The 23489-nt window shown below is 31.9% G+C and overlaps 2 protein-coding genes across 2 annotated transcripts; both read right to left on the reverse strand.

The window, feature by feature from the left end:
* Positions 1-7992: 7992 nt before the first annotated feature.
* LOC131843328 (beclin-1-like protein) lies at positions 7993-10182 on the reverse strand. Its single transcript, XM_059191953.1, has one exon. It carries the CDS (start codon positions 9967-9969, stop codon positions 8689-8691), a length of 1281 nt encoding a protein of 426 aa, XP_059047936.1. The 5' UTR covers positions 9970-10182; the 3' UTR covers positions 7993-8688.
* A 2779-nt stretch (positions 10183-12961) lies between these two features.
* Positions 12962-20787, reverse strand: LOC131843326 (uncharacterized). Its single transcript, XM_059191951.1, has 6 exons — positions 20694-20787; positions 18052-18748; positions 17589-17746; positions 16957-17086; positions 16177-16299; positions 12962-13217 (listed from the first exon to the last, which is right to left on the reverse strand). Exons 2-6 carry the CDS (start codon positions 18705-18707, stop codon positions 13094-13096), a joined length of 1191 nt encoding a protein of 396 aa, XP_059047934.1. The 5' UTR covers positions 18708-18748; positions 20694-20787; the 3' UTR covers positions 12962-13093.
* Between the last annotated feature and the right edge of the window lie 2702 nt (positions 20788-23489).

Raw genomic sequence — 23489 nt, forward strand, 5'->3', positions numbered from 1 at the left:
GGTTATTGAATAGGCGTAAAAATAATGTTTTATGCGTTTTATTATCTGTCGTTTTTGTCTCATCATCTATGTGTTTTATTATTTTTGCGATTTATTCGTTGAGAATTAATTTGGCTTGTGATATTTTTTTATGAGCATCGTAATTGCTATGTTTTATGTATGTAACTATGTACCTAGTTACTAACTTACACTTTGTATAAAGTAACTAAGTAGCTCTGTCTCACCTCTCCGATCGATCCCTGATACAATTCAAACGGGGATCGAGATTACGACAACGTACGAACCCCTAGCGGTGCCTTCAGACTAAAGTCGTATCCGCAGACGGCAGTTGGCCTTCAGCCGCTCCATAAGTTCTTCCGCCGGTTTGGAGTCGCATCTGCACTTATCTTCCGGTGAAGCTGTAAAGGCCAGCTTCGGTCAACAGTATTTGAGTAGTCCGAAAAAAAATCTGCCGAACAGGTTGTTCCAGATATACATTAAAAATAATCGTATATAGTTTAGAAATTTAATTTTAAAAAGTACACTCAAAGTAGCTGTTAAAACTTGTTTTGTTGTAAGTAATACAGGCCTGCTTATGGCAACCCCAACTATATTACAGGTAAGTAGGAAGCTATGACTCACCTGCGGGCACACGGGAGCTGTTTTAAACATTTTAAAAAGCTACATAAACTTGTTATTGCTCTTACTTTTACTGAAGCATGGACCAATGGCCAAACTGCTATATTTAAAAAAAGAACATTTTATGTAAAATAATATATAACTGTAAAGTGTAACTGTCAAATAACACTTGATGGTAAATGGTAACAGTCCCTAATATTTGCAAGAACACCACAAACGTTACATCTTTTTGCATTATTATTACCATAACTAAACATACACAGCTATTGGTAAGTGCTGGGAATGAAATCGTGTTAAAGTCTATATGAATAATTCTAAGATTTGTTTGTTTGATCTTTGTTTGTAAGTTGAATACACAAATCGCCAACGTCTTAGTTTTGACAGACTGGCATTTAGTCGCTGTGGCTTCCTTCAACTTGCTCAGTGATGTTAAACAATTTCGTTCGAGTGGAGATTGGGATATTATATATAACAGACAAGTATTAGTAGGGTTTTAATTACATTATTTTTTGATTTCTATAAGAAAAATATATTAATATACTGATACAGCGCTGATACTCCTAATATACTGATCAAAAACATACTATTATAGTATATCATAGCGATACCACATTCATATCACTGTGAGAAATAACAATATTAAGTGCCTTGAAGTTATCTCCCAAAAATTTTTGATATTCAACGATTTAGGGTTACCATTAACAGAAACTTTAGACTCGTCATTAATATTTTTTTGTTTTCAGAAAAGACGATCATTATAATTATATGTACGCGTATATTGTTTCCTTAATTAAAGAAATTTGAAATTAGATACCAATAACGGAGTCAAATAAAAATAAGAAAACCTGAAGAAATGCTAAGGGAAACCGAAATAATTGTGGAAGCTGGCGACTTGACATGATTTGGTGGATCAGGGACCTAGTGTCGCCACCATTTCTTTTATATTAGACTGCATGTAAAACCTCATGTAGTAGCTATTAAACTTTACATTCTTTTTTATTCAATCGCATAGCAATCAAGCCTTCTGCTGGAGCCTACGAAATTTAGACGAAAATCTGATGAAACACTCTATAGTGTTATAAATGTGCGTATAGTAAATTTACTTGAATAAATACTATACTAAAATAGTCAGGCTCCTGGACTATAATGAAAACGCATTTCCCATGTGAAACATACTTATTTTTAGTGTTTCTCGTAGAGCACGTAGTCCGAGTAACAACAAAGGTACTCCTTCATACAATGCAGTAGATAAAACTAACAATGTCTACCTTTTAAAACTTCATACAATGAATAAAGAGTGTGCCTAATATATTTTGTTGTAAATACGTAACTCCAGATCAAAGTGAGTGTAATTAGTCTTATTAAGATTTATTACGAACAAATAAAACTTTAGACCATTATTAACAATCCCTTAGAGCAGTGTTTCCCAAACTTTTCTGTGCCATGCCACACCTTAGCCGTTCTAAAATTCTTATATAACCCCTCCTCCTTAGGAAATTCGATAGCAAATTGTTAATTAACCAGGAAGTAAATTTTCAAAACATGTAAATAAATATTGAAATTTACATTCCATATAATATTAATAAAGTGTCAATTTTCGAATTGCCTTCCCCCATTGCCCTCCTTAACAATCAAATTGCTCCCCGTGGGCCCTACTTTGGGAAACACTGCCTCAGAGTCCTTTTGTTAATGGAGAAGGAAATTGTAAACTCGCCTGCACTAACGGTATACGCCGGCGGGACACTAATGGAAGAAGATAGAAAGAGCAAGAAGAGTTTGCAAGAGGTCGACACCGCGTGGAGGTCGACCACATATGGTTCATTGCTTACAATAGGGTAACTATACCCTCATTACTAACAATTCCTTCCCCACCATAGTCAGAAATATAGGTATATTGAGGTTTTTTTAATGTCAACCAAATTCGAACGTACGAACTTTGAAGTGTATATATACATAGACTGAGATAGTAGATAACTAAGCTACAACCACTTTTTCTATTATCTACGATATAGCGTGCCAGTAACAAAGTTGGTCTGTATTTCTTTGTATTATTCCGAACTATACACATTCAAAAGTAGCAAATTTTCATATCCAACCGCAGTTTTATGTTTATGAATATATTTATTGCACACTCAACATGAATCCAGAAACTTGAAAATACTTTTCTTAAGCAAATAAAAGTTGAAATAAATCACCAAAGTTGTCGACTCGAAACCGACGAATATAGGACGCTATATTTATGTAATAAAACTTAAATTCTACTAACAATAATTTATCTATGTTTAAATTAAGTAGGTATGTATAACTCATAGGTGACTGACATAGTGATCTATCAACGCACAGCCCAAACCATCCGACGGATCGGGCTGAAATTTTGGCATGCAGGTAGATGTTATAGCGTAGGCATCCCACTAAGAAAGGATTTTGATTAATTCTACCCCTAAAGGGATAAATTAACGCGAGCGAAGCCGCGAGCAAAAGCTAGTTAAGTATACGGTTTATTAAAGTGATGTAACATTGTAAAAAATCGTTTCCGTATTTCTGGCTACACAACAATCAGTTTAAATTATCAGATATGTAATTTCTTTCTATTCACATGTATATAATTGTTATTTTTATGTATGATAATAATAATAATAATCTCAGGACAGTTAGTTGCTAGCTAAAGCTTGTGTTATGGGTATTAGATAATACAAATACATAGATAATTTTTTTTTTGGTAAATACATACATATTATACATAGAAAATACCCAGACCGATACAAACAATCATATTCATGAATACAAATGTTTGTGCCGTGCGAGGAATCGAACCCGCGACCATAGACGAGATCTACTACTTTGTTAGTAGTAATTGAGAACTTAACGTGCTATCGTCGTCGTCGATCTCTTATTGTAAAGGCTATAACAGAATAGCAGAGATGGACTCAGTGATTAAGTTATAACCGTTTTGTCTCCTTCATTACTTTTTAATTTTATTATAGCATAGCAATTCTATTAGTTTTTATTTAAGGCAAATAAAAACTATTATTGAAGGTTGGACGCAGATTCTCTTAATCAAACGTCAGATTTAACCAATTTTATCTCGACAACTATTGAGTTTTTGTGATTTTACGGCTTAACAAAGCTTTACTTCCGATAGTCGCAGGTTCGAAAATACAACACACTAATAAAACTGTTATAAAACTTATTTCTTATATTAACAATATCTATGTATGTATAATATCTATGTTTAAATTAAATAGACAGTTTATTATATTAAGTGATGTAACTTTGTAAAAAGTCTTTTTCGTATTTCACACTACAAGCCGGACAATCATATTCATTATTAGAATTGAACAAAAATTTCATTTATACATATGTATAACATTACAAACGGTGAAGATTCAAAAATTAATTTAAAAAAAACTTGCATAGTCCATCCTTACTTATCTTTGTTGAAGTTAAATAAATAAATAATTATAAATGTGATAGAGTTGCATCATGTGAGTGCCAAAAATTAATGGGCCTCAAGGGTCATGTTATAAACTATTGATAACGTAATCTTTAATCTTCATTGAATACCTAAGACTACGAAAAATCACGTACATACTCGTATGTATATAAAAAAAATAACAATAAATTGTACTTAATGTCAACCACAAAGAAGAAAAATCACAATGGCACCTCACTAGTAACATCTATCACTATGATAAAAAGCTTGAAATGTCATGGACATGACATCGAAATGGCGGGAAAGTTTTGATTAATCGTTTTGAGACCACCTGAAACTAGAGAAGCGAGGGTTTACTACCCATCAGATTATTATTGTATATAAGATAAATAAATACCGAACTCTGCTATATTAAAGTTAAGTTAAGTTAGTTATTAAGTTAATACAATCAAGTGTTATTTTCTTAGTGAAGGAGATTATTAGTAATGTGGACTAATAACCGTATTGCTAGCAATTTACCATGTCAGCCAATTCCTAGTGAATTTACCAGGATGGACTAACTGCCTGACTCCATACTCATCTTATCATCCTCCATTGGTGTCCCGCCAGCGTAAACCATTAGAGCAGACGGGTGCACCATTCCATTATCATCCATAAGAATAAAAATATAGGTCCATAGCTTGATTTCAAATTTGGAATAATTTAGATTGACCTAATTTTATTGCACATAAACTATTTAGAAAATGTCTTCCAATTTCAAATTCAGAAGTAACATTCCATTAGAGTGTCAAAAAAAGGTTGGAATACAAACAGTGAAACGAAATAGAATAATAGACACGGGGCCTTTGCCGTATCAATTTTGAAATAATCACACTATTCTTTGCATTTAAATCGACTAATTTTGTTACAACACTATTGTTCTGTTTTCATTCGGTCTTTATTGACCACTTCACTTTAATGAACGTGTAAGTATCTAAACAGTGTTGTTACTAAAATAATCATTACTTGGTAATGATATTCAATTTAGAAGTGAACTATAATAACATTTAATGTGCTATTTTCTTCTTTATTAAAGTTGAGTAGAGTTCGAATTTCTTTGTAAACTATCCGAGCATATGTTCGTAAGTATAATATTTGCAGCAAAATAATAGTTTATGCATAACTGTTTTGAACTGATTGGTAAAACAAATACTAAATTATAAAGATAATTATAATACCACAAATATTAGTAAAACTGTTTGGGACATTAGCGTGCATAAATGCACAAGCAAGCAGACAAAAAAGTCAAATCATAATTTTTATATTCTATTATGTCGATATAGTCCTACAATAAAAGTTATCCTCCAATATTCTTCAGTGCTCCGAACCAATACGATATTGAAAACTTCAAGAAAAGAGCTTATTTCTTTTTAAAAAGCCGACAACGTACTTGCAATTCCCCTGGTGTTGCGGGTGCTCATGGGCGGTGGTAATCACTTACCATCAGGTGAGCCGCATGCTCGTTTGTCCCCTGTGTTATAGCTATCACTTATATGAGGGCACCTCTAAAGATTCGAACCTCAACTCAGGCTGTGGTAAAACTTCAATCCTCTTATACGTTGAATAAGGGAGCAATCATAGTGTAGTGACCGATTGTATCACAAGGATTTAGAAGATAATAAAACATCATTGTTTTAGTCAAAATATCTTAAATCATATTTACCGAGCAAAGACTATAACTCAATAAACGATTACTTGAATGACGAGCGTGCATGGCAATAGTTGTTCATGCACAGAAATTGAATGTTAGACATAGACAAATGTCAGCTTAATAGGTATGGATGATGGTATTCTATTGGATTTACGTGGTATGAACAAGATAACACTATAAATAAAACAATACTTACAGTTGATAATCACTTTTCTTATATTTTCTACAGTATTTTACAAAACCTTTTCCACACGTCCGTTCGTAACGCTTCCTGCAATCTTAATAATCTGATCGCCATTGTAGAATAGAAAACTGGGAGGTAGCTCCCGGTTTTTAAATAGTCAATACACTTACTTTTACTTTAACAATGCAATTAGATAAAATAGTTATTAAATATGATGAAGAAGCGTACTACCCTCAAGAAAATTAAAATAGAACAAATATAGTAATCATGAATAACTGTTGATGACACACCTATATAAATTAACATTGTAAATAAACTGGCTTTGAAAAAAAAAAGAAGTACAATTGAGTTTCTTGCCAGTTCTTCTCAATTGAATCTGTAGACTGAACTGGACGATAGGGAAAAATTATAATATAAAAATTTTAAGTTCATAAGCCGTCCTGCATGAATACATTTTTAAATTTGAATTTAAATTGTTTTGTAAAAAAACCGACAAAGTCGCGTATAATAGCTAGTATTACCTATAAAAATTATATAAATCCGCTCCTTATAGGAATATATTATAATCTTGATGATCGCTAAACGTAACAAAGTTTGCTTTAATAATAATATATGAAACTCGTTTCTGTGTCACAAAATATAACAAGATTGCTAGCTACGTTTTACTCCGCTTTCCCTGTAATCAAAGGGAGCCAGGTAAATACCTTTGTCACAAAGAGTAAAGCTGTGACGTCACATCCGAGCGGTTAAAATGGAGACCGGGGCGAGACCTTTTTATCTTTTATACCTACATGCCATCGTAATGTTGACAGGCAACTTTTGGCATATTCATTTACATACCGTCATGATATATATATTTTTTTTATAATAATGACAATACTGGCAATCAAGCATACGACATATCTGATAGCAAGCGACCACAAAGCCTGTTCGAGATTGAAATACTATTTAAAAATTTATAATAATTAATTGACTAACCCACACTGTATTTTCAATAGTCGATAGTCACGAATTTAATTATTGCACCATAGAAAAACCAGCGAAACTTGTTGGAAACGATCGGCCATATCTACTTATATATTATTGAAATATCGTAAATATTTGAAATAAATAATGGACAAATTATATATAGCCAGCCAATTATTTTAGCCGTTATCTCCATGAAAATACTGTAATGCAATTACAAAACAGAAGGAAAATACTGCCATCTGTGGAATCACTTATTAATTACCAAATTAGTCGAAAAATTATTTCGACGCAGCTTTCCGCGTCGCAATAAATAATAATTTGAGTATTCACTCGACTACACTAGACTCCGTTGTAGTTATAGGCATTTGGGATCGATGTAAATAAACTATAGAGTTAGTATACAAAACTCAATGGAACAAATTAATTTAGTATCTCTAACGTATTTGTTACAGCGCCATCTATTGGGACTACAGATATTTCTAAAACACGCCGTACCTACCGCTGTAAGTAGTTTTGATATTGAAACATAGATGGCGTCATTAAAATAAATTATAATATTACTAGCTTAGAATTATTGTTATTAGAATATTTAGTTAATATTAGAAATAATTAATTACTTTGTTAACTTACTTTAATCACTTTGTTAATTATTTAATTCAGATTTTTTTAGTTGATGGTTAATCTGATATTAGAAAAGAAAGAAAGAAAATTATTTATTTGGTACTCTGGTACTGATATTAAGTGATAACCGTCGCCTATATACATGAACATCACGTCATCTTATGACGAGCGTTGCTACTTCGGAGAACTTAAATGTCATGTCTCCGTCCCCTGTAATTACATCTTACAAAGCAAGCTACTTGGTATAAAGTATACCTCAGTAATTATTACTGGTTTTATTCTATCAAAATATTACTGGTATTTTTATACTACTAGATGATTCTCTTTTAATAAACAGGGTTCACTGATTGGTCCCTAACTACATTTATGCTTATGCTAAAAGGTTTTTCTTTACTTATGATTAAAAATATTCTACGGTTATGTTTCAATAAGAATGGGATAAAGCAAAGGCAATGATTGTCAGGAATCAATCCATATTATTGTAATCACGAAAAACAAATACAGCATATTAATTTTCTAAAATAAAAATTATACATGTATATGATACATTGCAGTTAGTTTGATGACTGACATTATTTTTATGTAATCTATGATAAACAAAATACATTAACAGAATCACAGATATATTATCACAACAAGAGAATAAACTAAGTATATTACATTATCAAGTATAGGATTTGAACATTGGATCACATTATTGTAACAGATGTCAATGGAAATTAAAAATAATATATTTATATTATACAAGTTATTCAAAATATTGTATAACTAGATTCAGATATTAAAGAATATTATTAGGTTCATAAATTGACAAACTCATGTAACTAAATCCTATATATGATAATGTAATAGTTACATTAACAGATATAAAAGTTATGTGAAGTATCCTCCTTATTCATAAAAATAAAAACTTCTTAGAAACCTATTTTAATAATTACAGTGTTTTGTCTTTTTCCTTCTAATTAACATAATATGGTTATTAGAAAAAGAGGTTTATAAGAAAGATTTGCGTTTTTATAAATAAGGAAGTTAATATTTATCTAGATGACAAGGATAGTTGAATATAATATTTGAAACAGTATTTTATTGTTCTTGTTTATTAACTATTTTAAAATCTCAACAATATTCATACAGGAGTTAAAACAATATCACAGAAAAGAATACATTATATATTTAACTTTCAATTCTCTCTTCACTGAATTGCGATGATATCCATGTCAGAGCCCATTTTAAGTTAGTTAACATGTACTTGAGGGCTTTTGTCCAATGTTCTTCTGAATTAAACTGTATTTTAATAGAGTATGCGTGTGGTGGTGATGCAGTGTCTTCTATCTTTCCTTTATCTATTCTATATGGCAAACAAAACCCTCTATTCCCTTTCTGCACTTGCTCTTTAAACTGCTGAAGACAATCGAGGAATGCTACCATAGCAGCATCGAATTTTGTATCCCATAAGAACCGAAATCCACCTGATCCATATAATGGCAACACTTTCTGATCTTCTATCACTTCAATATATGAATGGTTGCCATATGGCACTAAACGATAACGTTGGAATATGAAATTGATCTTCCGTGCTAATGATGACAATAATAAAACGGTCTGACCCCAAGCTGCATTGATTTCCGACCAGTCAACAGGAGCAGTTGGCAAACGGCCGAGTCGGAAGTTATTTATTATACCAAATTGACCTGAATCAGCAATATGGAATGTAGCCTTGAAAACATTCATCTTTTTCAGTTTCTCCAACTGCGACTGTGTGTAAGAGAGTTGACACTCGTAAAATTTCATCTGATCTTCGGTTGTCATAAGATCTTTCCGATGTCTAGTGTATTCTTTCCAATACACATCTTGCTCTTTTTCTAACCTCTCCTTCTCTCTCTCCTGCACTTCAATCTCCTCCTTCATAGCTCTCTCTTCTTTTTGCAAAGCGGACAACTCTTGTAGCAGCCTACCCTGTTCCTGCTTCCAATCTTCAAGTTCTTTTTCCAGTCCCTCCAAGTTCAAATCCTCTTTATCATCTTCCAATTTCTTTAAATAATCGCTGTAGTCCTTCCATTCCGCTTCTGTTTGCCTCAACTGATTGTCCATTAGTTCTAAAAGCGTGTCAGTACATTCATCACATAGTGGATGGTCGACGTCAGAATTATTCGATAACAAATCAAATAATGTACCTTTTACATGCAACTGATGGCCCAAGGATGTGGTTTCCCATCCGTCAGAAATGACCATGAAGCCATTAGTGCCATTCCCGGATTCTGTCATCCGAAACGGTGGCACATAATGCTCCAAGCTTGACGCTTGTAACTCCAAATCAGCCTCATTATTTCTTCGTATTTGTAATGTTAAATCAGCTATAGTATGCTCACCAAGGTTGTTCAACGACTCATCTAGCTTCAATGGCTGCAAACACCTCTGGCAAGAGAAATTAACAAATGATTTTGAGTCAGTCATTTTCGTGAGCTTTCGCTATTGCGTCATGAACAAGTTTGATTTATTTGTAGAAAATAACACTATTAATTGATTAGAATAGAATACTAATGCGGTTAGTCAACTTGAGATCATTTTCAACTATTTATCAATCAAGTAAAATAAACGAATAATATATTTGTAAACACTAAACAACAAAGAAAAATAGCACGGTATGTTTTACTTTTTATTTTTTAATCAGGCTGCCACAGACTACTTATTGTTAGCGTAACAAAATTGAAGTGTTGCTATTTTGTAAAAGTAACTAACCACATACATAAATATTTATAATAATAAAGAAATACTTTTCCTTAAAATTCCTTCAATATATTTAATTTCAAGATATTTTTTTACCAAATGCAGTCAGGAATTAAGTACAAAATCTATTTTGTATATCATTATATTTAATGTATATTTTACAAATTCATTCATATTTGTAATGCATGGTTTCTTTAACACAAATATGTTCTCTAACTAAGTTAACACTTATTAAATATTTAAGTAGACTTCTTATAAAATAATAGTGACAATTGATTCCCTAAAATTATTTTTATTTTTCCCTAAAATTGAGGAAAAAGATAATTTTAGTAACACTGTGAAAATGACAGATTGACAGATCCACAGCTTAGTCTGACTCACTGTCAGACTAAGCTGTGGAGGAACGGTATTATTTTGTTGTGGCTTGGATACTTACTCTTTAGCCATAACAAATAATTTCGGGATATTACCAATTTTGTTATACTTATTTGATTTTAGATCAGTTTCATTTTATTTTATTGACATTTTGTGATAACATATACCATTGAAAATTATATAAATCCTCACTTTTTAATTGGAACCAGTAGCTGCTAGAATAAATGCGTTCTACCTGCCAACTAAACTAACTTATCAACTTTATAACGTTAGTATATAGTTTAAACGATAGTAAGTACTACATATTTTAATTACATAAACAACATACCATTAGGACTATTATCCCTGATGCGTAGCAGTGCAGAACGTAACATTAGAGATGCACTCATTTTTCTGGGTATATTTGAATCCATCGTGGTATGATGGAAATATATACCTTAATATAATTTAATAAATTAAGTATATATGTCAAAAAACTGTGACAGCTAAAGAATCTTTAACATGTAAATGTAAATGTCCTTCGTCATATTGTCAAATGTAATTTTTCAAATTTACATATGACAATATGACGAATAATTGCTACCTAAGAGGTTTGGAATCAGCACAGGACGATTAGGGTCTTGTGTTGATGGTTAAAAAATAATCAACGATGTCCATTAGATTTTTACAAAGATTACTTAAAATATACAATAAATATTATGGAATTAAGAAACCAATGACTAAGCAGGACAAGCGTGTAAAATGAAATAACAATATTTAATTCTTAGAGAACTTTAATTCGCATTTAGACTAGAACATAATGGCTTTAAACATGAACAGCACCTTATTTTTAACATATTTACATCGATATGTTTTATCTACAGTCTCCATTAATATATACTATATTCATATATGTACTCTTATCTCTAAATAGTATACCAAAATCTCCGGCCACATTCGTCTGTACGTAGGAATATACTTTTAACATTGTTTATAAATATCTTAAATTAATAGCTCAAAGACAGCGGGTAAATTTATTCTCTAATGTACCCAAACATTGCAATAACTATTTTTGAGGTGCAATGTCACTGCAAAATATATGATACTAGCAATACTAGCAACCCATCCCATATGTATGTTTTTTTATGTTTACCGGGACTGGCAAACAGCTTTTGAGCTACCCGATGATAGGTTACAACCGTCTCCTAAAGACATGAACAGGAACCACAGATATTACGTCATCATGTGACGTAGTGCCCTGGTATTGTCATTCCGAAGATCTAAAATGTCATGTCTACTTACCGTGATTTCAATGCCCTAACCAGGAGTATCACCCCTCAGCTGCAACACAGCTTACAAAACAAATTATTTGGCGATAAAGACTGGTGAGACAGTGTCACTCAAACATAGGTACATTGATATCTATTTTACAGTGAAAATTGACTTTAAAAAAATGTTATACTTTTTTTAAGTCTCTTTTCTTCTTGTTTAAATGTATTTTTACTAACTGCAATCTTTAACTGTTAATTCAAGCAGTACAAACATACATCTAGATTGTATAGTATACATACAATAGAAAAATAAACTAAGTTTTGATTATACAATATAAAAATTAAGTACCGACAAAATTATTCATACACTTTTCATATTGCACCCGAGCAATGCCAGAGCGAATCCCTAGTATTTACAATCAAGAATGAAAAATACTCAGCGGTATTACACCTATAAAATATAAATTAGTAAGTATGTAATTAAGTAACAAATATTTTTCTTAATATTATATCAATGAAAATATGTTTTACCTACTACGTTAAAATATGTACCTAAGTACGATTAAAAATATTGAAATGTTTCGGGTAAATGCGAAATATGTATATCATATCTTAAAACAAAAGACTTTATCTTACTATGAGTAAATAATATGTAGAGTATTAAACTTTAGATTAAAAATAATGACCATCAAGGATCCTATGAAGTAGGTAGGTACTATTGTCGTAACTAAAGGGTTCCATAGACATATTTCACAAAATCCCCACATAAAAAGTAGACTCCATCGTTGCTTTATTGCTAACTATAGTCGCAAACATAATTAACAAAAATCTCACAGTAAGTAATGCAAAGTTGCCAATTCTCCTGTTTATAAGAAAACAAGTTTGTAATAAAATTAATTGATTATTTTTCCACTTTCATCTAGCATTATTAGAAAATTTGTTCAGACTGAACAGACTAAAAATAACCAGCAAAATGTATTAATACCTACCAACTATTATTCTATAGTTTTTTTTATCATACTATATTTTATTAGGTAAATAGATACCTAGATCAAATATACTTATAATATATTGAAGACGGCAGTCCCTTCTTTTAATTTAAGTAATACAGATAATTTTCTAAATGTCATAAATTGCCGTTATTTTTTTTTAATTCTATGTTTATACTAATTAAATCACAACTTCGTAATAATCACCAATATGCACTAATTGTTGGCGAGGCAACACTACGGCGCACCGTTATGCAAATAATGAGTAGGATCTTGCAATTGATGATAGTATGCGTTTGGAAGTAATGCTTGAGCTAGACCTCCTTGTGGACCCGCGTATTGAGCCGGTACTAACATTTCTCTGAAAAAAAAAAAACAATTATAGTACATTTTCATAATACATAAAGATAGTTGGCTGTACTAATATTTTTGAAAAGAAAAAGACTATATTTTTTTCATATCTACAGCCAGTAAGAATTGGGTAGGTATATATTTTTTTCATGATATGTGTGACGTATGCTTATTCTAAATTCGAATTGTCGCTAAATAACATGAAAAGCAGATAAGTCAAATATTATATATTCGTTGCAATTTTTCTTATAAGTAATAAACACCTAAAACATTATTTGTAGTTATATTTGCAATAATATGTACAATCAATAAGCTAAAGTACTTAACTATCTGCGGTATATCTGTATATAGATACCTATTAGCCAAGCAGCTGATTCGGTATGAAGGTTGAGAGATGGAAGTAAAATTATGGAGCACGCTGGCATGATACCTTAGTCTCCAGGAATCGTAACGCGTGAGGATTACCATATTCATATTTAGGCGACGGTTTCCAGTTTCCTATGAGATGGATTGTCTATCCTAAGTAGGTATACGTAAAATAAGAATCATTAAAACATTTCCGAACGACAGTTGCCAATAATGACTACTCTCTCTGCGATTGTAGTCATTATCATCAATTCGTTCACTCATATTTATATTAGGAAAACGAGAGAATGGCTTTAGCTTCAGTTTTTTATAACCGGACGCCTGCCTGCGACTCTTATAGCATATAACTGAATAACTGACTTAATATAAAAAAAAAATATTTAAATAAACATATGACGTACAAAGTTTTCTAAAAAAAAATTTTTGTCTATGGACATGTGCATTCACACGTGTTTATTTTTTTTCGCGTAACAACGAACAAAGGGATCTATCGACTGTAACTATTGATTAATGACCACTTAATGACCGAAAGGACGTGATAATGAGTTTAGAAAGAGACCGAATGGAATGGCGGTACGGTACAATTCGTTTCAGGGAACCCATTTGGGTTATTATTATTAGGAGGCTACTGATACAAGATATTGCGGGCAGCACAAGTAAATTCTCACTAATATATATATTAATAATATATAAACGTGAAAGTTTGTGAGTATGGATGAATGTTTATTACTCTTTCACGCAAAAACTACAGAACGGATTTTGATGAAACTTTGCAGTAATATAGTTTGTCTTTACTAATATTATAAATGCGAAAGACTGTCTGTCTGTCGTGCATTCACATCAACACTACTGGATCTATTTAAATCATATTTGATAGAAATATAGTCTAGACCCTGATAAAGGGCATACACTACTTTTTAGTGCTTTACTCTGATTTTAGAGGAGATGAAAGATTGTATGGAGGCACAGATAAGATAATATTATGTATGGAAGTATGTAACGTCATTTTTAAAGCTAGACGCTTGAAACTTATTTTTTAAACTGTTGATGAAATATAAATTTGACATTCAAAGTTTTTAAGAATTTAACCCTTAAAATAAAATAGGGGATGAAAGTTTGTATGGAAATTTGTCATTTTTGAAGCTAGGACGATGAAAGTTTTTCCTTTCTTTTCATAGTTAGCTTATATAATTATTAACTATTCCAATTGGACGAAGTCGCGGGCAAACACAGGTAGTTGGCTAAAATATCATGTGAGTGAAACCGCGGGCACAGCTAGTAATAAAATAAAACTATTATTAGTTAAATTTTAAAGCAAGCGGTTACAAATCAAAGTTGGTATACCAAACCAACTAATGTAAATATTTCTTGGTCTCCTGTTACATTTGTATGGGGCTATTGTTATGGAGGGAGTATGGCGTTTTATGGCTTTTGTCTCAAGGCCGTCATTTATATGTTTATATGAACCTGCATACTACAACTCGCTATCAAGATACGACGTATACCTAAATTAAATTTTAAGTTTACACAATAATACAACCACTCGCTAATGATTTTCATTGATACACATTATAAATTACAGATATCCAATTCATAAATAGCAGTACTCGTGGTTACACCAGTTTGAAATGTATACCCTAGTAGCTATGCCCGCGAACTCGTCTGCGTGTTATAGTGACCATGCCTAAATAAAGAAAAAATATTCAATAATCTATCTGTTAAAAAAAATATTCACTAGTCATAATTATTAATATTTAATCAACGGCTTAAAAAATAAGTTTTAAGCTTCTAGCTTTGATGATCCTTCCATACAACCCTTCATCTCCCCTTTCCCCTAATAATCCTTTTTCTTTATTTATATTCAATCTAATAGTCTAAAAAATAAGATCCAATCTTCTATCTTTAAAAATGACAATTCTTGTATACAAACGTTCATTTCGACCGATACGAACAATCATATTCAGAAATACAAATGTTTGTACCGTTCGAGGACTCGAAGCCGCGAGCATCAGAAGTAAAAAAGTGTGCTAAACCGCTAGACCATCGAGGCCGCCTAAATTTTCTCTTTTATGATATTAGTAGGAATCAGGGATGTTATGGATATGAAATTTCGGATACGCATATAGGAATAATTATTATACCGAATACGGATACAGATGCCGATATGAAAGTATTTCGGATCATCCGTTAGTTTCGGATATGTTCGGTTATACATTTTTTAAAGAATTTCAAAAGTAAACTAAAAATAGCTAATAAAATAGTTACATAACGTGTCTCAATTAGGCTCCGCCCCTATCCGATATTATCCGAAACTTTTATTTCGAATTCGGTTACGATTATGAATATTTTTTATATTGGATATCCGATAGTTTCGGTGTGGGAACACAACTACTTATTCTAATAAAAATCAAATACGAGTAGAAATGTGTATTCTTCCCAAAAGGGCTCACAGTGAAGGAAAGTAACAAAACAATTAGTTAAAAGTGACATATAAAAAATAGATATAAAAATATAAAGTTTATAAAAAGAATGGTAGGTAAGCTGCCAGTAACAGTTACGGAGCTCCCTAACATCCCTGGTAGGAATATGGTAACAAAACTTACGATCTGTTCGGCTGCTGTGGGGTCCGATCCCTCTGTCTTCGATTCTTAAACCAATTTGAGACTTGCGTGAGAGTCAGCCCCGTCTTCTTGGCTAGCGCTCGCTTTTCGTCAGGCGTTGGATACCTATACAAATAATTATATATTGATACCTATAGAAGTGACGTCAATATAAAATACACATTATAAAAATGGAATATTTATAGCTGTGCCTGTAGTTTCCTCCGCCTGAAATGTATAGGCGAAGGAAACCATTATAGCAAAAAAAACAAAAATTTATAGTGTTTTATTCTGATTTCAAACATATATATTCAGGAGTATGATTATATCGGTCTGGGTGTTTCTATGTATAATGTATGTACTAAAAAATATATATCTATGTATTTGTATTAGTTATAACTCAAGCTTTAGCTAGCTTAACTTGGATCTAGATGGCGCTGAGTGATTTTTCCTGAGATTATTATTATTATTAGTATAATATTACTGGTCACGGGTCAATGTTATTTCCCGATATTTCGACGCTGTTACAAGTGTCAAAGATACTTATAACAGCGTCGAAATATCGGGAAATATCATATTTATATCATGTGTACACAACGATGAAATGAAGTTTAGGTGACATAAATGTGTCGAAATACACAACTAGTTATTGAGAATAAATTTTATAAAACTTTCGATACAATTACAATATTTTGTAACATTTTTGTGTAGTCTTGGTTTTAGAACTGGCGTCATCTGTATGACAGAAGACAGTTCGTTACTACATAATTTACAAGAACTTACCGATTCCTATAGTAACAGTCTTTTAAGGCGTTTCTGCTTTTCTCTTTGAAGCAATACACAGTTTCCTCTCCATCCCAAATGGTTTTGGGCAGTGGATACTTCTTCCTCAGCCTGTATTTATCTACTGCACCTGAAACAATTTTTTTCTTTGTACCTATATCTCGATTTTATATGGTTTCTGATAAAAAGAAAATGAACACAATAATATCATATGCATTGCCACTTGTATAGCTTAAAAAAATTTAATTCATATTCAATCATTTTAGATTTTTTTAACTAATTCGTGCTAGTATTTTGGAATATATAATATTTCGTGCTAGTATTTTGAAATATATCTATATATAAAAGTATGAACTCTAAACCGAGTCTAAAAAAACTAATTAAAATGTTAGTAAATACATATTAATCAGCGTACTGGTTAAAATATAACCAGATGTAAATATTTAAAAGTCGATATTATCACAGATAGGTAATATAATGTAACATAATTTTTTTTTTTGGAAGCGTGAAATATCGATTATAAGTAATAGGTATAGCAGTCCAAGCTTATTATTAATCAAAAAGGACATAATCCCTTATTATTAAGTTAAATAAATAAATATATTCATTTAATTTATCACAATGAATTGTACCTAGTGGTCTTCCCCGAACCTTCTCGGCTTCGTCATAGTGCGCTTTGAACCACAAATTTTGCAACGCGGTGTGATGCCTTGGCGGGAACGTGTGTGCCTCTAATATGGCGTATAACTCTTGAAACACGCCTCGGTGGTACGCTACTAATGCTCTTGCTCTGCAACAGATATAAAAAAAAAACTAAAAATTAATGGCAACCCAGATAAGAAAGTTACCTATATGGTAACACAGTCGACGATAAAAAAAGTAGTATATTCTTTATTTTGCTAATAAAAAAAATGCAGAGTAACTTTGTTTATATATTCGCAAAGATAAATCGAAATAAAGTTGTGTTTAGTGCAAATATGAATTTTAGAAAAAATATCTAGTTATTATCACATGACATGATTTTTTTATAAAATAAATCACAGGTCTACTATTTAAATAAATAAAAGAAAATAATGCACAAAATAACAAAAATACCTTAACACTGTTTCGTTTCCACGCAATAACTCGCTGGGTGGCAAACTCCATAAAAAAGCAGCCAGTTTCTCTATGTCACCCTTCTGTTGCAATGCCTCGCATACACACTGCACTTGTTCGGAATTGAAATTCAAACATCTCCGCATATTTCCATTCTCATTCTCACTAAAGTAAGACTGTGTTACTCTATCTCTATCATTATTCGAATTATCGAATCCAACCTGCTGATTGGCTATTTTAATATCCGCCAAATTAGGATTATTCTCATTTTGAATGCAGTTCTTACCAGCAACAATAGGCACCTCAAAATAATTCGGTCTCATAGTTCTATCATCTGTATCGATTTGATTGAAAAAATTATCATTCTGTGGCAATTTGATTTCGAAATTCAAATACTTTTTGTTTCTCTGTGGCGATAAATAATTATCGAATAACTTGTTGCTTTCCTGTAAATAGATATCTTTTGTACTGCGTTCATCGTTTCTCGGTGACTTTTGTTTGCAAGAAAAGTATTGTTTATCGTTTATATCCTGATTGTAGAAGTTTGCATTTTGATTGTCATATGCAAATGGCGGTAATGATGTTTCTGACTCACTGGTCGAGTCAGTCGATGGACTAAGACGGTCCGAACACGTCTCCATAGTTGTCGATTTCATTACAAAGTCTTGTAACAAATCTTATTAAATTAAATTTTATTCTGTAAACAAAAACATTACTTAAATGCAAGATAAAAAAAGCACATTTAATTTGACTTGACTTGACTTCTAAGAGTAATGTATTCTTACATGATTCATGTACGTTTTATTATTTTAAAGTTTACTTATCTGAAGGTATCGCCTTTTTACCTATCTACCAATGTTCCTTACATTTCAATTTATGGTATTTCGGAGTTCCTACACTTTTTATCATGCCAACTTTCGTTAAGCAGTTTATTTCGCAAGCTGTGTTTCGGTTACTCTATAAAAGTGAGTCTAAGGCAATGGTATTAATAAACGGCGACAAAATATCTTATTTTTCAGAAAAAACAAAACAATTGCCACAGTATCATAGTACATTATCTTTTGTTCAACTATGCGATGTTTATATATGCCTGTTACAGGACATATAATAAGAACAGAGCCTCTTTATTGTACATTTAAAAGTAATATTTATTTATTTTCAACAAATATGCCTACTACAGATAAATTTTATAACAAGTTTCACCTTTCAAAATATTAAATTCGATACCATATGTCGGCGGTTTTCTTTATAAGCATAAATAGGTACTGAGGTACGTTTGTCCTGTTTAAAAATGCTGTTCTATGTGTATAGAATTACATTACTTATTCATATATGTTATACACAAAAAACAAAACATATATTAATCCTATTTTATAGGTATTTAGTATAAAAAAAACCTTTGCAGCTGGAAATTTAATGTGTGGAAAAAAAGTAATGATTCTTAAGCTATTCAAAAGCAGATTTACGAAATACATTCGAGTATTCGATATTCTTAACATATCCATATGGAACTTATTCCATTGTTATGTTTTTTTAATTATTTGTGCGTTGATAACGAATTTTATCAAATTTGAAATTTGGATTTAATAAAAACATTGTAAATTAAACCTTGTAGACATATCATGCTTATATTTTTTTATGTAATTTAAACGGTAAACTATCTGATGGCAAGCGGTCATTATTACATCATCTTCATCATGGACAGCATTACAGATATCACTTCATCATGTCCCAAAGTAGCCCTCATGCGTTACTATTCCAAAGAAATAAGATATCCTTTCATACCCATGCTATACTTCTAACATAAGGCACTACAATGAAATCACATCTTTCAAAGCAAACTGCTCTGCAGCTGAAATTAGTTCAGAGAGGCCCACGAAACCACAGAAACGTCTTAGTACTTATATATGCATGTACCTATATATAATGGTTAATCTTGGTAATCTAGCAATTTAGCACAGCGCTTTAGTCCTGATCATCGGAGGTTGGATTCGTCACACGGTACAAACATTTGTATTCATGAGTATGGTTGTTTTTATTAGTCTGGGGAACATCTAGATATAACTACGGTTTTTGAGCATTTGTTTTATAATATGTATAGATTATTTAAAAATTTTCGTCGGTTCGCGTAATAACAACGCATCGGATAACGTGAAACTACGCCGGACATTCAATACGAAAACATTTGCTAGTGACTTTTTTAATTGACCTATTTATATTATTAACATATAATAAGTTTCATAGTACTTTTAGAGAAGAAAATTCAGACAATTTTTTGTTCAAGAGGTACAAAAATACTAATATCTTCATTTGCCTCTTTGCGTACTAACGGCTTATCCAATCGACTTGAAATTTGCATATAAATTTGGTATTTATGACATGAAATGTAAATTACTTTTATTTTAATAACATTCAATTACTATTAATTAATTATATCTCTAAAAGCGGTATCCACTGGTCGTTCGGTTATAAACTTTTATATTAAATAATAAAAAATGCATGCATGCTACAGAATGACTAAATAAATTATTCATTTCTTATTTTAATATATTAGTTTCTTAAAAAAATTGAAAACCAAATCGAAAAATATGTTCATATATGAGATATTATCACCGTAAAAAAACAATATTTTTTAAACTCACCTTAAAATTAAATAAACTAACACTTAAATCACATTAAAACACTCTTCTCAAAATATCATAGAAAAGCTGAAAAAAAATCGCGTATATTTAAAAATTCCACACACCCTCACCCAACAGAGACATGGGGTCAAATAACAATAGGTGGTTCTAGTTTCAAACGACGCGAGCGAGACAGACGCGCGAGAGGGACAGTAGATGGGCGGAGCGTGTTACCGGGTGTAGCGTTACGAAATTTTTATTTTTTAACTTACGCGCCGTTTTGCGCAAAGGACCGCCTTTTGCAAACCAGTTTGCTAAGGTCAATAGTTCACTTACTTAATAAATTCAAAAATCATTATTCATGTAGGACATTTTATCCGCTTATGAACGTTAAATTTTTTATATTATATTTTATCCCTACTGTCCAGTTCAGTATACAAATTCAATTGAGAAGAACTGGCAACTCAATTTAATTTCTTTTTTTTAATTTTAATAAAATTTCTAACATTAAATGAAAATACCGTGCATGAAAAACTATTGCCATGCATACTCGTCATTCAAGTAATCGTTTAAAGTGTAATAGGCCTTGCTCATAAAATATGATTTAACAGATGTTTTTAAATTTATTTAAGGGTAATCAGTACCAGTATATCTTTTGGTATGTTAATGTAAATTTTTATATCCATAAAAGACCCATTGACTTTTTTTAAACAAGGTAAGCTGTAAAAGTTGCTTGCTTGGGTGTTTCAATCTCACCTATTTTGAGCAGCTTGCTTAGTAAGCTATTTCGGTTATAGGGTTCGATTAGGGAGTGAAAATCCAAAATAAGAGGCTCCCTAGACCTTCAGAATGCCAACGCATGAGTAGTATGACGGGTGTCACATGAAAACGTGATGTCTGATGTCCGTAGTGCTTCTATTGATTATGTACCTATATCAGGGACGGTTACTGCTTGTCATCTAGTGGGTTATTATTATTATTATTATTATTATTATTATGGATAATAATAATAATAAGAATAAACCTCGACACAGCGAGTAACAACGAGTTTACTTGACCAATAGAAAATTTTTGTTTATTAAAATCTTGCTTTATGACTTCAAACTCCCGCTATAGCTGACGGTAGACCAAATGGAATTTAAAAAGAAATTTTTGGTGCGAACCGCTCTAAGAACAATAAGATAGTTATCGCACGGGTAAAATATAAGAGACAAAGTTCTATTGCTTGTTATAATTCATTTAGAGATTTTTAGAGATTTTCAGGTAATAAATCTAAAAAACTCGCCGAAGGTATAGTGAAAGCGAAGTGATAATTAGTATGATTAGATATTTTTTTTACAGTTTTAATTTTGAATTCAGATATCACATCTGATAAACTCGACAGAAGTATAATGCATTACACTGTGAAGTGTCTTCCAGCATTACACCACTGGTGAAGAAAGGAGAGCGATAATGAACTTCCACTTTCTTCAGTTTAAGAAATTTTCAGATTTTTATCTGTTATATATTTTTTTAAATTATAGAATTTTTCAAATAGAAAGAATAGAATAGAATTAATCTTTATTAAAATAAACTTAATATAAGCACTTTTCAATAGTATTTTTTTTTATTTTTCCACTCATTCGGAAGGAATATAGAGCAAGAAATTTGCGTGTTGCTCTTTTAAATAAATTTTGTTTTAAATGACATTAAGAATGTCACACTTTTGTGGGAATACTGCCATGTAACAAATTTGATTTGGTAACAATATAGATCAGTCATTGTTATCATCACAAACCAATCCATACCTCCCTACTTACAATTTTATGTCAGAAAAAATCAAAAACATTCGCTCTTCTCTTTTCTTCAGCAGTCGAGTAATAGTCATAGCCTCTTATACCACAATGGTGGCAAACAAGCATACGGCCCATCTCATGGTAAACGGTTACCGTAGCCTATGGACAGCGACACTGGGTTGTCATGTGCGCATTACCAGTCTAATGCTTTCACTATACTTCTGTCGATGCCGCTGTTCGTATGATATGTTTGTTTTGTTCCCACGTCGTCATTTCCAAGTATAGCCACTTGACACTGAAGAAAAGTAACAATAAGCGTACGACACATACAAACCAACACATAACTTACACATTCTTCATAATTCTCTTTGCAATCGATTATATCATCTTATCTACATATTAATCTAGCTTATTGAATTATTACGTATAGCTAGTGTTTTTTTTTTTAGGGTTGATAATGGAATGGTGCACCCGCCCGCGCTAACGGTTTACGCTGGCGGGGCACCAGTGGAGGATGATAAAATGAGCATGAGGTCAGGTCAGTTAGCCCGTAGTGCAAATTCACCAGGAATTTAACACGATGGTTTCCAGGGGGAACCGCGTGGAGGTCGACCTGACATGGTACATTACTAGCAATGGGGTTATCAATCCACATTACTAACAATCCCCTTCCTCCTTATAGCTAGTGGTTAGTACACCTATTTACTCCCGATGGTCGGAGATTCTATTTCTAACACGGTACCAAACATGCAACACGGTACGACCTCGGTGGTCTAGCAGTTTAGCACGCCGCTTTTCTTCTGGTGGTCGATAGTGGCCAGGTTCGATTCCTAGCACGGCACCAAACATTACTTATATCGATCAAGTGTTTTCCTTTTTTAAAATGTATGTTTTTAAAAAATAAGTACCTATGTACCTATTTACATCAGTAAAGTCCCCATAACACAAAATCTGCTTAGCTTGCGACTTGACGGCGCTTGAATTTTCCAAGTATATTTATATAATTATAAAAAGAAAGCAATACAACGAATTTTGTTATGAC

This window comes from Achroia grisella, unplaced genomic scaffold (assembly GCF_030625045.1).
Source record: "Achroia grisella isolate CSIRO2021 unplaced genomic scaffold, CSIRO_AGI_Agris_v1 utg295, whole genome shotgun sequence".
In the NCBI taxonomy this organism is placed as follows: Eukaryota; Metazoa; Arthropoda; class Insecta; order Lepidoptera; family Pyralidae; genus Achroia; species Achroia grisella.

What these genes read in the sequence shown, in the direction of transcription:
- LOC131843328 (XM_059191953.1), bottom strand. Translation starts at nt 9,969, where the DNA reads ATGACTGACTCAAAATCATTTGTTAATTTCTCTTGCCAGAGGTGTTTG.
- LOC131843326 (XM_059191951.1), bottom strand. Translation starts at nt 18,707, where the DNA reads ATGAAATCGACAACTATGGAGACGTGTTCGGACCGTCTTAGTCCATCG. An exon ending in GACTGTTACTATAGGAATCG is followed by an intron (nt 16,300 to 16,956) that starts GTAAGTTCTTGT and finishes TTATTTGTATAG; the next exon opens with GTATCCAACGCCTGACGAAA. An exon ending in CCACAGCAGCCGAACAGATC is followed by an intron (nt 13,218 to 16,176) that starts GTAAGTTTTGTT and finishes TTTTTTTTTCAG; the next exon opens with AGAAATGTTAGTACCGGCTC.